The sequence below is a fragment of the Protopterus annectens genome, chromosome 2.part0 (genome assembly GCF_019279795.1).
Source record: "Protopterus annectens isolate FY-2018-M chromosome 2.part0, PAN1.0, whole genome shotgun sequence".
NCBI lineage: Eukaryota > Metazoa > Chordata > Ceratodontiformes > Protopteridae > Protopterus > Protopterus annectens.
Genome location: NC_056728.1, coordinates 703016645 through 703035366, shown reverse-complemented (window position 1 = coordinate 703035366; position 18722 = coordinate 703016645). Strand labels below are relative to the sequence as shown.

The 18722-nt window shown below is 43.1% G+C and overlaps 1 protein-coding gene across 2 annotated transcripts in view; it reads right to left on the bottom strand.

The window, feature by feature from the left end:
- SLC44A1 (solute carrier family 44 member 1) overlaps positions 1-18722 on the bottom strand; it is a 1740232-nt gene that overhangs the window by 271447 nt on the left and 1450063 nt on the right. For both annotated transcript variants that reach the window (XM_044061029.1, XM_044061030.1), the window contains exon 13: positions 2460-2597. In XM_044061029.1, the coding sequence (XP_043916964.1) occupies positions 2460-2597 (138 nt within the window). The remainder of the gene's footprint in view (positions 1-2459; positions 2598-18722) is intronic.

Here is an 18722-nt window from a genome sequence, read left to right as displayed (position 1 = left end):
ACTAAGAGGATCTTCCTCACCAGTCTTTCCACATCTTCTTCAGTCAGGCTTCTAGAAGAAAGAGCAGAAAGGGTAGATGGAGATTTGGGGTGCTACAAAAAGGGCACAGATACTCTGTCCGGGACAGGATCCACAGAGTGAGAGTACATTACTCTAGGCAAGGGCTTAAATGCCAAGGTTGGTGATGTCAGATTAGATGACCTAGGCTCTGATGACTTAGAACTTGTCAGATCCTGATTTTGAGTATTCAGATCCTGATTTTGAGTATTCAGATCCAAAGTGGTTGGACTAGATGATTTTTTCAAATTTCAGAAACGTAATCATGGTAGGACCCATAATTTTTGGTTTCTTAGGATCCAGGGTTAAGATAAGAAGTTTTGTTGATCTTTTTCTTCCCATATCCGAGGAAGATGACGTAGGAGGCATCAGAGATGAAGATTTCCTCTTCTTAGATTTAGTAGAAGTACCTTTGAAAATAGCTTCTCCATAGAGGAGGGGAGAAGGCCTTTTAATATCAATTTATTTTTTTTCTTCCCACAAAAGTGCGTGGATTGAAACTGTGGCATACTGGATAGTCTTCCTGCAGGTGAAGAGGGTCCAGACAGTAAATGTATAAAGTGAGGGCATCAGACAGAGGCAACTTGTACACACACTTTACACACTTTTTGAAACCTGCCAGTTTTTCTGCCATATAAAAAGGCCAAAAAGGAAGGCCAACAGGGACAACAGTAACAGTATTAAGAAAGTATTTTTTTTTAAAATAGACCGAAATAGAAATTTAATAATTTAAGTAGAACTAGCTAAATGGAACTGTGTAAAAAAGAAGACTGGGAATACCTGCAATGGTACCAAAGAACTACTTTCATAACAGGATTAGTGACAAAAAAAGGGAAACATCAAAAAGAAAAGCTATAAGTGACTAGAAAGGGTTTGACAGAAGAAAAATATATTGGAAGAGAAAGAAGAAAAAAAGTTAAATTCACTTACCTGAAAGAAAGCTCAAGAGTATGGCTAGACCATGTCTTTTCGCTGGAGCAGCAAACATAACCTGAGGTAATTGGGGTTGGTACATTGTGGGTAAAGGAGAAGCTACAGAGTTCCTGGTTGCCGCAAGCTTTAGCAACGGCCGAGTAGGATCCAAAGGATTTAATCTGAATCCATCAACTGAGAACAGAATGAAAATTGAAAACATCAGATCACACTACTCTTGTGACATGGTATCCATCCACCTTATCCATAAGGGCCAATCATCTCAGTTAACTGTTAATAACTTCAGTCTCCTAAGTCTCTCTACTACTTGCATATAAAAGTTCAGGTAGTCCCCACCACCTAAAAATTTCTAGACAAATTCCAATCTACATAACGGTTTCCCACCCTTAATTATGTGTTACCAGTAAGTTAAACCTTTGTACTTAATTATGTTCTGACAAGATCATCATTCTGAGGACCCCACCTCTTGGCTAATTCTGTTGGTATCAGCTCCTGCATTTATACTGTTCAGATTCTCTCTCATTAGAAGCCCATCTAATATTTATAACTTCAGAGGCCACACATGAGACAGATTTTGGTGACCTTCCCCTTTTATTTCTTAAATGTTCATAAAAAAATAATTATCCCAATCTTCTGCAATAACATATGCTTTCAAGTTGATAAAAGTCCTGTACTAACAGGCCAAGCAGTCATTTCAAACTTGCAGCTTTCCCCATAAAGCTTTGCATCAGAAAGGCCCTGACCTCATTGTGCCATAGGAAATATAACTATGAATCCTCACCTAGGCCTTTCTTCTGCCCAAATACATGATATTACTTAGCTTTTTAAGACCAAGAGCTCAACTGGGGCAAGGGAGTATGACAGACTGAGAAGCATATCAAAGTTATGTCCTGTATAGTCTGATTGAAGTCGAAATTAAAACATTTCCATTTTAGTATCTGAACCTTTGCCTTAATATTTGCCTCTATATAAGGTCTAATGCATCTCATAATGTATAACAAAACTTTATTCCCAAGCATGTGAAATAAGCTTCATGAGCCAAAATAGGATACTCCCTTTGCATCTCCACCTCTAAGCAATAACCTATTAAAACTGCTTTATTCTTCCGAGCATTTACTTTATACTTCAATTACTTCCAAAATAATTCAAATTTCTGAAACAAGTATCTGTGGAATCCACAGTGACCGGCAAATAAACTATTAAAGCATCCACACCAAGTGCAACTTTATTTCCGTACATCATGTTCCTCTAAATATGTGACTACAAGTCTAGTGGTTAATAGTGCTAGAGACAATGCAAATAGTGGTGGATAAGGATATCGGATATGTACGTGTTTTGTCAAAGTCTCCAACTGATGTTACTTTTAAGCGATGACCAGAGGCACAACAAATTTGCTTTTTATGGCAGAAAACCTGCAAAAATATTTATTTTGGTAACAGAATTCACTGTCAGAAATATGGTATGTTTACCTTTCCAAGGAAGAGCATGAAATCTCCAACTGTGTTGATTGCTGCCACTCTCAGCACATTCTCTACCAGGATTACAAAAGCCTCTTTTGCAGAAGTACAGAAATTGGTACTGTTGATAGCTGTTGCAGTGTAGGCATTCTATAAAAAAAAAGAAATGTAATGTAAAGATCTTGGTAGGGTGATGTAAAAAAAAAAACACCATTGTATAAGCTGCACTTACCATAACAGCAGATGTTTGCTTTCCGCACTGCTGCAGCAGCCTTTTGGTTCAACAGGATGTATCCTGCCCAGGATATAACAATCAGCCAACTTTATAAAGCTCTGGCTCCCTCCCACACCTATACTCAGACTTCTGAATGGACAGCCCAGAGGAGAGAAATTAGCAGTCAAAACTGAAGAAATCTTCATGACTTTCTTGTCCAAAAAGAGAGAAGAGAAATTTCATCCTGAACCTCTACATTTATAAACAATAATCAAAAAATGTATATCACAACTACAACATACAAAAGTAGAGGGATGGTAGGTTTGGCTACTGCAGCAGTGTTGAATTCAAACATTCACTGTTATGGTAAATGCAACTTACAGAACTGTACTATGCTCACTATTCTCACTGCTGCAGTAGCCTTCTGGCTATTTGATTGATTACCAAAGTCTATCCAGCCTGGGAATAGAAAGGATAAGGTCCAGGAGCCTCAGTAGAAAGTTCTTAGCACAGCCTGTCCCGGACTTTGAAAAGGAATCCAGCTTGTAATGCTTTGTAAATGCATATACAAAGGACCAAGTTGCTGCCTGTAGAATGCTTCTAGAGTCTAACTCTTTCCATTACACCACCACAGAAGCAAGGATGTAGTGGAATGTGCCTTGATACTTCCTGGAACTGATTTACCATCTTAAAATAGTCTGTTTTGACACTAGCTGTCCCCCTCTTTGTCCCATCATAAGAAAAACAGCGGAACAGTTTTTCTACAAGACTTTATTCTAAGACAGTACATGACCTGCTTATGCGAGTCCACAGTATGTGGTATCTTTTTTCCCTGATTCTGAGGTTCTGAATAGGACACTGGGTAGATGTGTGGCTTGACTGAAAGCAAATTCTGAAACAACTTTGGGCATAAATGAGGGATTTGTTCTCAATGCGACCTTACCTCTAGCTAACACCAGATACGGTTCACCCACCATGAAAGCTTGTAACTCAGATATTCTTTGTGCTACTTATTGTGATTTGTAAGGTCTTCCATGTAATGAACCTTAAATTTGCCTCATGAGATGGTTCAAAAGGAGATACCGTTAGCTCTTCCAGCACAAAGTTAGGATTCCAGGATGGAGCACCTGTTTTCTAGGAGGGCTAAGATTTAAAATGTCTTTTAAAAACTATTTTACCAAAAACAGAGAAGAAAGGGAAGAACTCAGGGACTCACAAATCTTTCAGAAACAGCGGTAAATAATTCCTAATAGGGCCCTGGTTAATGGCTAGGGACCAACTAGAAAATGTTTTCCACTTGCCAATATAAAATTTCCTAGAAGTAGGTTTCCTTGCCTTCTTTAGTATCTGCTGCATGTTCTCATAAAAAGAGGTGCCTAATAGGAATCCAAATTGAACCATTCAAGCAGTTAGCTGAAGTTGTTTGAGACTGAGGTGCACCAATCTCCCCCTGCCCCCCGCCTTGTGTGACTAGGTCCAGTCTGAGAGGTAGCTTGTGATAATTGCCCTTGGCTTATTCCATGACACGGGAGAACCAATGTTACCTGGACCTAAAGGGAGTTACCACAATGATTTGTGGAGAGCCCTTCTAAATCTTTGGAATTACATGAACATCAGTGGAAAAGGTGGAAATGCATAAAGGAACATTCCCAACTACATGAATGAATAGGCATGTTTTCCAAGGTTTTGTGCAAGGAGCCCAGGAGAAGCATTTGTTTGGTTGTCTGTTTTGAAAGGAGGCAAACCTATCTATACGAGGTGTTTCCTACAGTTGGATGAATTCCTGGAAGACACCCTCATTCAATTTCCATTTGACAGGATCTGACCTGGTACTGCTCGGCTTTGTCTGCTATTTTGCTTTGACAAAATTTAAGATACTTAGAGGGTTAAAGAATGCTACAGAGCTGCCTTCCAAGCTATCACAGAAATCTTGTACAGATGGTACGATCTGCCCCCCCCCCCTTTATGCACCACATCACTGTAGTGTTGTCTAATAGATTCAATGGTAATTACTAGGCTAACTGCCTCTATGGATCAATTTAATCATAGCTAATTTCCATTCCAAAGGTGAAAATCAAACCCCATACTTTGGGTTTATGTAAACACTTTAACCATTACAATAGCACCCTAACCCTTAAAGGACAAGTAGAGGATTTGATGACATTTGAACTCTAAACCCCTGGTTTACTAGACCAGTGTTTTAACCACTAAACTACAAGTCCACCATGAACATATTCTCATGAAACATCATTATGTTCACACAAACACTGCCATGTCTGGATTTGAACCCCAGGCCATTCACAATAGACAGTTCAGATTCGTCTCACTATGTACCACACAATAATTACAAGAGGAGGTCCTGGGCATTATATATGAGCTAATGTGGAAGAAGAAAAATTCTCTTACCAAATCTGTCCAATTCTTTGTCTTCTTCGTCCACGGAGAGGGGTTAGTATTAACCAATAATCTGTTGTCAGCTGGCGAACAACTAGACATTGCAGCTGAATCTGATCTAAGAGACGACAGCAAAAAATTGTTAGTTTTGAGGTACTTCATACAGTTTTTCTGCCTTTTTGGAGACTGAAGGTTGGTAGTCAGGATTATTACATGCAACATTAAACTAATCCTCCAAAAATGGCAAAATGGGATGGATGGGTGTAGAATGAGGTACATCCACTTGTAACAAAATACATCTGGCAGTTGGTGCACAAGTTAGTGCTGCAAGCTACAGTTGTTCTCGGGTCACCCCTGAAAAGTGTGTGTGTGTGTGTGTGTGTGTGTGTGTGTGTGTGTGCAGTGGGCCCACCTGGTTAAAAATAAGATTAAATAGGATTATACCTTCAACTAAGGGGGAACCATCCATCTCTTCCCATAAAAATATCAGTTATCCAGGAAATAGTCTGAGAGAAAGAAAATTCCTCCAAAGGAGGTGGAAAGGAAAACGTTTCCCCTTAATCATGAGTTACAGCTCTGGGAATCTAATAGACAAGAACCCTGTCATTCTCCATTTCAGAATCCCGATAGAAATTCCTACCCAAGGGCAATGTCAGTAAAGAAATTCCATAGGAAAATCTAAGCACCAGGATTAGCAGCCTGTATGTACTTATCTGGCTAAGGTAAGAAAAAAAGAAGTTATGTACTTACCATAACGTTCCATGTTTGTAGTCCATCTCGCCTATATTCTTGCTGGATGGGTTCGGAGCCAATATTCGGCTCCGACTCGGCCAATACTAAAGCTCGAAAGCTTTTACTGGCTCGAGGCTAGCCTCTATCCCATGGTGCCTCACGGCAATTCCCCAGATCTAGTTTGCAAGAAAGCATTAAATACCTACCACGTAAGAGTAATCTAAGAGCTGTATAAATAAAGCAAAGGATTAGAAATATAATCCATTACAGGTGGACAACAAAGGAACAATGTCAGGCAGCATCAAAATGGTCCACCAGATCCCCCAGAAACAGGAAAGGGGTTAGAGGGAGGGACACAAGAATATAGGCGAGATGGACTACAAACATGGAACGTTATGGTAAGTACATAACTTCTTTATGTTATGGAGTCCTATCTCGCCGTAATTCTTGCTGGATGGGACAGCGTCCCTAGCACCTTTATCCCGGGTGGCTCAAGTGAAGAGACTGTTCAGCACAGTGGACCCAAAGGATGACCTGTCCCGGGAGGCGGAATCCAATTTGCAATGACTGACAAGCGTATGTGGTCTTGCCCAAGTAGCTGCTGCACAAATAGTATCAATTGGGAGCCTAGATCTAAAGGCACATGAAGTAGCTACAGCCCTAGTAGAGTGACCTTTAACTTTGACAGGTAATTGTCTACCAGCTTGTTGATGAGCAAAGGATACGCAATCTGAAAGCCATTTTGAAAGAGTAATCTTAGAAACAGGCAAGCCTTTCCTTTTGTCAGAAAAGGAAACAAAAAATTGATCAGATTTCCTGAATTCTTTAGTCCTGTATATATAAAATCTGAGTAATTCTGTGGACACCTAGCTGGTGTAGTCTATACTCTGATTTATGAGAGTGGTTTGGACAAAACACAGGTAGCTCACTGGTGGTATTCAGATTGTACTTTGAGCATACTTTAGGAAGAAAGGAAGGGTTTGTCCTGAGAGAGACCCTGTCCTTGTGGAAAATAATGTAAGGAGGTCTAATAGTTAGAGCTTGTAGTTCTGAAACTCTCCTAGCAGATGTTATGGCTACCAAGAATAAAGTTTTCCATGATAACAATTTTAGGTCTGACGACGAGGATGGCTCAAAGGGTGTAGACATCAAAGATGAAAGGACTAAGTTTAAGTCCCAGGGTTCTAATGGTTGTTTTATTGGAGGCCTGAGAAGAAGAACTCCTTTTAAAGTTTTACACAAGGAATGCTGCATGATTGGCTTTCCCATGAAACCAAAGTGGAAATTGGAAATAGCAGCTGTGCTCTTTCATAAAAAATTGTTGCAAGGATGGATAAAATGGATTCTAAAGGAGCCGTATATGGATCTAAGCCCCGATTCGTAGCCCAAAGGGAAAACCTTTTCCATTTGCTAGAATATATTTTCTGAATGGAAAGTTTATGGGATGAAATTAGGATGTGTTTGACCGCAGGGGATAGAGGACTACACCTGGCTATCCATGGAACTGGAGCAGCCATGCTGTCAGTTTGAAGGTGTGGATGGAGGGATGGAACTGTCCTGATTGATGAATCAGATCATCTGGAGATGGGTCCACAATCCATGGTTCCCCCAAGAGGTAGGGCCATAGGAAGGGAAACCAAACTTGTCGAGGCCAGTAAGGAACAATGAGGATCAAGGAACTCCACAACTGTCTTGCTTTCTGTATTACTGTAGGGATGAGTGGAAAAGGAGGAAAGGCATAAAGAAGTCCCGTGGGCCAATCGTGAACTACAGCATCCCTAGGTGACATCCTCGGATGGGGAATGAGGGCAAAGTAGCAGCTGCATTTGGTGTTCAGGTCAGTGGCAAAAAGATTGCAGCAAGGCTGGCTCCATCTATGAAAGATCTCTTTCGCAACCATTGGATTCAGGGACCACTCGTGAGGCATCAGAACTGCTCGGCTGAGTTTGACTGCTATTATGTTGGATTTCCCCGGGATATACGTTGCTTCCAGGAAGCGTTGAGTATCCATTGCCCATTTCCAAACTCTTAAGGCCTCTCGGCAAAGTAGGTAAGATTTGGTTCCCCCTTGCTTGTTTATGTACCACACGACAGACATGTCTGACTGAATCGCAATCGTCCCAGTAGGAAGGGAGATGTGAAGTGCTTGCATGCATACAGCACTGCTCTCATCTCCAGAACATTGATGTGCAAGTGGTTCTCGTGGTTCTGCTAAGTTCCTTGGACTGTCATTCCCAGATAATACCCCACCACCCTATCTGGGAAACGTCCGTGGTCAAAACTGCTTTCTCTTGGGGAGGAACAAGTAAACGACCTAGGACAAGTTGTTTTATGTGTAACCACCATGTCAGATCCTTTCTGCATGGGTTTGTTATCAATACCTGGTGAGACAATGGAAGTTCTTGCATCGACTATTGTGCAAATAGCAGCCACTGGAGAATCCTCATGTCTATGCGAGCAAGAGGAACTAATAGGATGGCAGACCATAGTCCCTAGGACTTGAAGGACTACTCTGGCCTGGACTCTGTTTGCTTAGTAAGGATCTAACCTGACTGTGTAAGAGATTCCACTCTTTCCTGTGTTAGCCTTACTGACATGGTGGTTGTGTCTATTTCTGAGCCTAACTATACAATGTGCTGCGAGGGAGATAAGACTGACTTTTACAAGTTGACAGTGATGTCTAGACTGGCGCACAAGGATAGAGTCTCGTCCCTGGTCCTTATTAGTTGATGCTTGGTGGTAGCAGTGAGGAGCCAGTCGTTTAGGTACGGAAACACCTGGAATCCTTGACGTCTCAGGTGAGCCGTTACCACTGCCATGCATTTGGTAAACACTTTGAGGGCTGCAGTGAGGACAAAGGGAAGTGTTCTGAACTGAAAATGACTGGCTCCCAGCCAGAAGTGCGTGTGTCTCCTGGAGCGCCTGTCCATTTTGATGTGGTAGTACGTATCCTGGAGATCAATTAACCACATCCAGTTGTCTTTCCCGATAAAGGGAAATATCGACTGCAGATTGACCATTCAGAACTTTTCTTACATGCTTGTTGAACCTGCTGAGATCTAGAATCTCCAGTCCCCTGTCTTTTCTAGAATTAAAAAGAATCGAGAGTAAGTTCCGGATCCTACTTACTCTGCAGGGAACTTCTTGGATGACTCTCTTTTGCAGCAATGAGACGACCTCTGATGTTGAACGGTCTAGTTGGATGGGTGGTACATCTGGCAGAGACCGGATTGTTGGGGGTTTGGAAATGAAGGGAATCAGATAATCTCTGGATATTATTGTACGTACCCAAAGATCTTGAGTAATAGTTAGCCAGGCGCTTGGGTACAGTGATATATGACCCCCGACTGCCTCCAGAGATGACAGTCGGGCAACCCTTCAGGGTCGATGGAAAGGATGATCAGAGAAAGCTTCTCTGTCTCCCTGATGTTGCAGACCTCCTCTGCCGCGAGGGTGGCATCTTCCATTATATCCTCCCCCTCTGCCTCTGGGGGAGGGTTGACCTTGTGCCTGAGGGAAACCTTTTTGGGATTTGTGGAACCACATTTTCCCCCCTGTATTCCCCTTGGGATAGGGTCTGGACGGGAGAGAGAAACGGACTCCAATGGTAAATAAGGTTTTCCCCTCCTGCTTGGACCTAGTCAAAGTCTCTTTCTCTTGGGGTCCAAAAAGAGATGAACCATCGAAGGGAACATTAGTGAAGGAAGACTTGAAGGATTCAATAAAATTACAAAGATGCATCCACGAATGTCTCCTGAGGGATATTCCTGCTGCGGCTGCCCTACTCGCTCCATCTGCAGCATATGAGATTAGCCTCATGGAGGAGTTAGCTATGGAAGTAAGGTTGGAGAGCTGCGTAGAAACCTTATCCATGGAACCCGGAGCTACTGAACCCTGGAGGGTATCTCCTAACTCTTTCAGGAGAGACCTCTGAAGATGAGTAAAATGAGTCAGGTAATTCAGTGACCTTAATGTAAATGCCACTGAAGAAAAAGTATGCTTCCTGTACCTATCCATTGTCCTGGACTACTTGTTAGGAGGATGGATATTAGAAGAAGTCTCAGATAATTCCTTCTTGGTGGCTGCTGCTACCACCATAGCATCAAATGGAACTACCTTACTAAGGAAAGACTTATCCTCAGGTGCTGTCATAAATTTGTTTGGCCTCCTCGGGACAGCTTCCACTGAATCTGGAGAGGTCCATGCTTTCCGCGATATGACCCACAAAAGCTGGTCATAAGACGGCGTCACCCAGGAGGTGGAAGGTCGGGAGCCAAAGGCCTCAAGATACACTGATTCATCCTCAGTAGGGTTAGAGGTCTTCCAATCACCTCTCTGTCTAAGGATTTCAAGGATGTCAGAAAAAGACATCCTCAGAGGGGGATCTAGGTGACCCTTTTGATTCCTCTAAATCAGTGTCTGACGTGACAGACTCAGGTGAGTTGATATGCTTCCTCTTACACAGCCTGTTCCGAGGGAACTCTCCAGTGGGATAAACTGGGGAGGTCTCAGAAGAGGGGGCACCTCCAATGGGGGCTACTTAGGCCTCTGGTTCCCTATGCTGTGGGGGTGGCAGGGGGGGGGGAGAGGTTGCCGCCTGCTGCTGGTGGGACACAGGTTCCAGAGAAATGGCTTTGGCAGAGGATAAAGCCTTCTCTATAGCTTCGAAAGCCCCCTTCCCCGCTCCGAGGGGGCGGATGGTCGACTCCTAGCAAAGAGGGAATGGCTCCGAAGCAGAAGTGTGAGCTGAGCTGAGTCGAGTCGAGCCAAGGCTCAGAGAGGGAGGGTTGGTTCCGACAAGAACCCAGGGTGACTGTCCCCCTTGGAGTCGACATGAGAGCGTCAGCTCCCAGAACCCTCAGCTCCAGAGTGAGCCATCGAGGATAGAGTAATTGGCTCCGAGGAAACAGCTTGAATCCCCGGAGCCGAAGGGTCCAAGACAGAGGAACCTGATGTAATAGGCTCAGAAAGCGAAGTAGTTGGAGGAGGAACAATGGTCGGAAATGGGGTCAGCTCAGAGACCTTTGGGTTTGGAGGGGCCAAGTTTCTAGCCAGAGCTGGATCTGAAAGCAACCTCTTCACCACCCTCTCGATGTCTTCATCTGATAGGGTCCTGGAGAATCTGGTGGAGACAGAAGGAGACCTCCTCCTTCTCTAAAATAGGAGATCTCAATGAAGGAGATACAGTCTCGATGTCAGGCAAAATTTTCAGTACCGAAGATTGTCTCGGAACTGATGAAATCGATGGCACCGAAGTAGATGAAGCTGAGTCTGAACCGGAACTTCTTGGTTCCAACGCTTTAGTCTTTTTTTGTAGGCTTCGAAGCAGAGGCTGATGATTTTCTCTCTGAAGATTTTGGAGCTGCCTGACCAAGTTCCAGCTGTTCCTGGAAGGAACTGGTCATGAGACCCCTGTCAATGAGTTTTCTCTTCCTCTCATTCAAATCTCTAGTGCAAAAAGTGTGACAGAAGGTGCAGGGTTCCTGTAAATGGGCTTCACCAAGGCAATATACACAACTGGTGTGGCTATCTGTAAGAGACATTTTCTGCGCACACCTATCGCACTTTTTGAATCCCGAAGGGCAGTGATCCTTATCTTTTATCTTTTGACATTCTTAGAAACAAAGACAAATAGATAACAACAGTAAAGGTATTAACTACAAGAAAGGTGAGAAGAGAAGAAGATAACTTTTTTTTTTAAACAGTCACACACACATAGGGAAGAAAGGCCCTCTAACTTAAACAGGCACTATGGCCCTCTAACTTAAACAGGCCGTACAGTCCTAAGGGGGGGAATAGGGGGTGAAAAATTTTCAAACAACAGTCACACAAGAGTTAAGAAACTATCTATATATAAATCTGATAGAAAAAAAATAGGAAAGACTAAATATAGTAAAAAACTGTTTTACTTAGCCAACGAGCCAGTAAGACACAACCTCGAAGCTTTCGCGGAAAACGAGATCTGGGGAATTGCCGTGAGGCACCATGGGATAGGGGCTAGCTTCGGGCCAGTAAAAACTCTCGAGTTTTAGTATCAGCCAAGTCGGAGCTGAATATAGTCTCCGAACCCATCCATCAAGAATTACGGCGAGACAGGACTACATAACATTTATTTTTTTCTAATAGACACCATGTCTTCAGATGAACAATATCTAACTTTGTTTTTTTCTTTACAGGTAATGCCTTGACTGAAGGTTGACTAGGAAATGGCAGTTAAGCCCATCAAGAGGTCTCTTTCCCATGTTACGCCAAAAAGCATCCCCAGATTGTCTCACTGACCACTGATGGTTCTATTATGCACATAACGAACAATGAAATAGCTGAAGAGAATGTGCCTGACACCTGGCCCATAGCAGCTGAAAGGACTACACCAGAGGAACCTGGAGAAGAAAGTGAGTGGTCTGAGGTTCATAGGTTCATACTAGGCTATCTGCCCAGGGGCAATTAAAGCCTAACCCGATTCTGTATGGCTTACGCCACCCCTTGATTTGAGTATACTGTGCCCTTTTTAAGGTTTAGTTTACTGTGCCTCTGTCTAATAGTGACACAGGAGTAATCCATGGGACAAACCTACGATCTCCCATCCACTTATCGAGATTCTTCTTGAAGAGATTCAGTGAGGTGCTCTGCCTCACATGAACTAGAATTCTATTCCAGAGCGAAGGGAGCCTCTGGGTTATGAACCTGTCCCTCCAGCAAGTTCTATTTATTTCTGTGCTGAGGTTCAAGTCCCTCGAGCGTGTGGCTCTAAGGGATTTAGATTTACTGAGGTGGAGCATGTCCATTAATTCTGGATTTGACATAGCTTTGTATGTCAGGCATAGATCACCTCAAAGTAGGAGGTATGCAACTGAGTAGAGCTGGAGTTTTTTTAACTGAGCAGCATATGGCATCTGTTTGAGACCCTTGATCCTCTTGGTGAGATACTTTTGGGGTCTTTCTAATTGCTGCAGGTGTCGGGTAAGGTACATCCCAAAAGGGGCATTGTATTCTATGATGGGCCTGATGAGGGATGAATAAAGGGCACGATTACCTCTCTTGATCTAGATGTGAAACCCTTCGTGATGAGGTGGGCTATGTAGAAGGTCTTTCTAACCACTTTGGCAATGTGGTTTTCAAAGGAGAGATTGCTATCAACTTGGGTCCCCAGGTCCCTAATAACTTTCTCTGTAATTAATGGGTTTCCGCCTATGTGGTAATTTGTGGGCACATTGTTTTTGCCAAAGGGTATGACTATACATTTTTTGGCATTTAGCTTTAAACCATGGCGCTGGCACCAGTTATCTATCTCTGTGAGACCTTTTTGAAGGATGTTTGTGTCAGCTGGAGAGTTGATTATGGCACCTAGTTTGCAGTTGTCTGCGAACTTGGTGAGCCATAGTCCTCCCACGTTTGCCTGTACCTCGGAAAAGCATATACCGAACAAGAGTAGTCCCAGGACAGAACCCTGTGGGACGCCACTTGTGACCGGTTTCGAGACTGACATGGCTCCAGCAACTCTCACTCTGTGGGTTCTGTCATTGAGCCAGTTTGCGACCCATCTTGTGACATAGGGGTTTATATTTAAGCTGGATAGCTTATCTATGATGCCCGAGAGGGGTATTGTGTCAAATGCCTTTGCAAGGTCCAGATAGGTTGTGTGGACTACCTTCCCTTCATCTATGGCTTTGGTGACTGTTTCAAAGAAGTCAACCAGGTTCAAAAGGCAGGATCTGCCCTTGACAAAGCAGAACTGGGTAGGATCTAGTGTCTGAAGGTCCCCAATGTCTTTGTTTATGAGCTCCATGATGATCCTCTCCATAGCCTTGCAGACTAAGCTAGTCAGGCTTATGGGGCGATAGTTTCCAGGGTCTGTAGAGGCTCCACCTTTGTGGAGTGGGACCACTGTTGCTGTACACCATTCTGTGGGCACATACCCTGTAGTGAGGCTGAGATTGTATAGCTGTTTTGTTTGAGGGATTAGATCCTCTTGTAGTTTATGTAGGACGCAACCTGGGACGCCATCTGGTCCCATGGAAGCAGTGTTTTTTGCTTTGGAGAGGGCAGCCTTCACCTGAGCATCTGAGATGTTTGGGAGGCAGCCCTCTGCCAGGATAGATACTTGCTCTTTTGGGGGGGGAGGGGGTGGAGAAGTTTGCACTGAACCTGTCTGCCAGGATATTGGCGATGTCTGTGGGTTCAGTGTATTTTTTGTCATTTAGAATCAACTCAGAACAAGTCTGGGAGTTGCATCCCAGGTTTCTAACATAACTGAAAAAGCCTTATGATTGTCTTTGGTGTCCTGTGCAATTTTTCTCTCGAAGCTGGCCTTGGAGGATTTTATGATGGATCGTAATTTTTTGCTAGTAATGATCAGAGATGTTTTCCCTATTAGGGATTTTGCTCTATCATGTAGTAGCTTCCTCCTTCTGTTGTACAGTTTATTTATGGCAGAGGTCCACCAGACTGGACGCCTGCCTTTGGATGACTGGGTCTTGGTTTTGTTTGGGATAGCATGATCCATGCATTCCTGGAGATGTCCGTAGAATGCATTTATATAGGATTCTGCAGTTTGGGCCGTAATTTCCACTGGCCCTGGGGCCTTGAAGGATTCCACTTTGGTTTTGAGAAGTGAGAAGTTCGCTTTTGAGAAGTTTTTCACTGTGGTTTTCTGGGCTGGGGGTGGGGTCGGGATGTGGACATCCAGTGAAATTAATTTATGGTCTGATCTTACCAATGAGGGATACACTTCTGGTGTGAAGCATAGAGTCCCCATGTTGGTAATGATCAGGTCTAGTATGTTGTCCCTTCTTGTGGGAGTGGTGACTAGTTGTTCCATAGCATTTGAGTTTATAATTTCCAGGAATCTTTGGGCTAAAGTGCTGGGGCTTGAGTAGTGCTCCCAGTCAATGTTTGGGTAGTTGAAGTCACCCAATATAATGGTGTTCGGAGAGATCTTCATGTTCTCCAATGTTTTCAGGAAAGCCGAATGGGATTCTTAACTTTGAGAGGGTGATCTGTAGGATGCTATAAACTGAAAAGCAGTCTTGCCCACTGTTAGTTGCACATGGATGGTCTCCGATACTTCGTGCAATGCCACTAACCTGAAAGTGTGGATATCCTTGATAAATATGGAAACTCCCCCTCCTTTTGTAGTTCGGTCGGGGTTTTGGGGCCGAAAAGCATAATATGAGGTATAGCCTGGTAGTGCTGGGGTGCTCTCTGGAGCCTTGAACCAGGTTTCTGTCACTGCACAGATATCGATGTTCTCCATACTGAGGAGAGCTTCGAAAGCGTGCATCTTGAGGTTAAGACTTCTGGCATTTAGCAGCATTACCCTTAGTTTCTTGTTCCTTGTGCTGTCTATGGGGGTGGGTTTGACTTTTGAGCCTTGCCTAAAAAAGGCACTATGGGGGTGGCAAGAGCCTTTGCCAATATCCGAAAGCCCAGTGGTGACAGGTGCAAGCCGTCCCTAGTGAAGCAACGTGGCTTGTTGAGCATGTCATCCCAGGCTGACAGACACTGGATCCCCTTTGAATGACACCAAAATTTTAGCCAATTGTTAAAATCGATCATTTTGTCTTTGTACTGTGGCATCATTCTAGGTGAGGGTAAGATGCTGCTCAAGGTCAGGGTCATACCAGCCTGGGCTACATGATCAGAGAGCTCCTCTATGTCTCTTTTCATGTAGTCCAGGGAGGCACGTCTCAGGTCATTCACACCAGCATGTACAATGACCGAGTCATATTTGTATTTGCTTTGGAGTGACCCGAGTGCTTGCGTTATGTGTCAGATCCTAGCACCAGACAGGCAGCTCACTATGACCTTCTCTTTATTCAGCCTGGTGAGCGGGACGTCAGTGTGTCTGACAATAGAGTCACCTATAACAAGAGTATCAGGTGTGTTATTCAGCCTTAAGGGCTGTGGCTGCTTGGCACACTGACTTTGTGGGTTATGTGTTGTGTGTGTTTTGTTTTGAGGTAGCGTTTGCTTGGATGTCTGCTTTGGAGGTCTCTGTTGCTTAGGTAGATTTTTATTTAGAGCCTCCGGGTATGTTTTTGTGTATTTATGTGTTTGGTTCACTGATGTGGTGGGACTATGTGATACTGGAATTGTGTTGTGTGAGGTTACCTTCTCCTCCTGACTGGTTACACCAGTTTTGAGATGAAAGAGCTCAGCCTCCAGTTTGGCTAAATAGTTGCATCTCTCACATATATTTGAACCTGTTTGGAGGAGGAGAGGGTTGTCCGTGTACATGAGACAGTTGTAACATTGCCTCAAAATTCCCAGATTCAACAGCTGGACTGGAGAGGAAACCATTGACTGACCTTTGGACATGCTAGAGTAATAGGGAAACTGAATTTAAGATGGACCAATAGAGGACAGGGTAATCGTAGAGAGTATAAGAGTGAGTAAGTAAGTGCGTGCTTATGGTTTAATAGTGCTAACTTGTAGGATTACTTAATTGGACCAGTGAAGGGCCTTAGAATGATAATATGGTGTTTAAATTGAGAGATAGAGCAGTTCTAAGGGAAAAAGTGAAGAGCAGACTTTGTGGAGCCAGGAATAGTTTAAACCCAATTAGGCGGCGCTGCCCGCTGTTGCGCTATGCACAAAAACGCACAAAAGAGGGTTTTAAGAGAGGAAGATGAAGGAGTTTTGGAATTGACCCAAAATGGCCAATAAAACTACAGTTTCAAGTCAGTAACCACTCCCACAGGGGCAGGCAGGCTGCTCAATGTTTTTCACTGCCACTGATCAACAGAGACTTTCCTTTAGCCCAAGCAAAAATGGCCTCACAGAAACTTACAAACAGTTCAAGAACAGCAAGCCTGTAACTGAACTTTTTTTAAATCTCAGAAAAGTGGGAAAAAGCAAGATTTTTTTTGTTTTTTTTTTGTTTTTTCAGAGATAGCAGAGGTTCACAAGTATCAACAAGTTATAACAGTGCAGTAAATGACCCCACACGACTGCTAGGCCAAAGACAGATAAAATGCAAGTTTTGAGAAAAAAACGATTTTAAAAATAAGTGCAAACAGGAAATTCAGTAAACAGCTCTAGGTTGTGCTCTAAATACAGTTACTAATGCAGAAATCAAATTTAACAAGCCAGAAAATGCTCAAAATAGGTGACCATGCAGAAAAACTTAGCAAATAAACAGAGGAAAAATACTTAAAGTCTCAAAAAGGCTCCTTTTCTTCTCTCTTCTCCTCTTGGTGGGTGGGTGCACAACCAGCAACCAACAAAAAGATGCCAAAACCACGAGGCAACCAGGTTTTAAGAGAGGAAGATGAAGGAGTTTTGGAATTAACCCAAAATGGCCAATAAAACTATAGTTTCAAGTCAGTAACCACTCCCACAGGTCAAGTAACCACTCCCTCAAGTTCGTAACCACTCCCTGAGGAACAACAGATGGCTACTACAGACTCATTAATCAATAGCTGAGGCAGTGACTGAGCCCGTGTTGGTGACAAGGGATCTTTATTGTGTGGCTGTTTCTTTTTAAATACAGTAGAAGAGCCAGCAGGACCGGAGTAAGTATGAATGCCATTAAGAAGTGCTGGAACAAGTCAGTCAGAAGGTAAGTTTTCACAGAAGTGTTCACAAGCAGCACACACATGCACACAATTAATTTTACAGAAAGAGGGACTATAGGGGGCAAGTTTAACACAAAAACACTAAATTCCCTGTCAGAAATAAAAAATTGTCTAGAATGCACACTGACAGAAGAAATGACAGTTAAGCAGTCACAGCCTGTACTTTAGGCCATTTTCTGCTTATTTAGAACACTTCCCAACCCTTCAACTGTTAAAAATAAACTAAAAGTTTTCAAAAACATAACACCTTTACCACAAAAGTAACCCTTATACCAAAACATATTTCCTAATGTAAAATTGTAAAATTGGTGTTCCTTGTCTAGAAACATTCAATATTGTAATAAAATACCAGGTTTCTTAAAAGAAATCATCACTTTTTGCCACAAAATAAAATACATATTACTTTCTTAGAAAGGCAATAACTTCTGAGTGGAAGGGCTTGCCTGCTGGTACTCATCTGTCAGAAATGAAGCTTCAGGGCCAGGGCCAGTGATGCTCCTGTATAACCACACAGCTGCCTCCTCTTGAGGTGGCAAGAAAGTACTGAAGACTTATTTACACTGACTGCAGCTTTTCCTCAGAGTAAGGGTATGGGAGAAAGACAGAGCTTTGAGAAGCTGGCTGGCTGTTGTATTCTGGGCCGGCTACAACCAATACAGCCAAAAGGCTTCTGCAACAGTGGGAATGATGAAATTCTACAAATGGTCATGCTGGGGATTAAAACAAGAAACACTAATTGCAAAGAGAACACAATATATTTTAGATACTGCTTGCTAACCTTAGGAAAGGTGGAAGGTTACTACAACCTCTAGTGGTTCTGGAGTGCCTCTCTGCCAAAGAACAGCACATATTTACACGGGACAAACCTGCACTTTATTAATACAAAATGCAAATATATGAATCCATGGCATGTTGACACATTTCAACATAATGGAATTCATTATCACAGATTTTTTGGGATGTTTAAGCAATGAAAATTTTCTACAGCAAATGCCTATACACTTAAATGCCTAAAATTAACAGAACACATATCTACTTGCATATTGTTAAATATGAGCTCAGGAGTCACCAGGTAGACCTTATCACTGGAAAAGCATCTCTGCCTGGCTCCTTGATGCCCTAGGTGACGATGGTTCTATTAACAGCCCCAATACTGGATAAGACAGATCAGGAAGGAGAGACGTGTAGGGACAGTGGCCTGCTTACCTCTCTCAGAGGTAGGGAGGGGCATGCTTACTTGAGGGCATTTCCTTGGTGAAGACCAAGGAAACCACTACTCATGCTTTAGGGGGAGGGGGTAGAACTGCTTGAAGGAATTCTTCTTGCGAAAATGAGGGATTATCCCTCATGGTCAGCCCT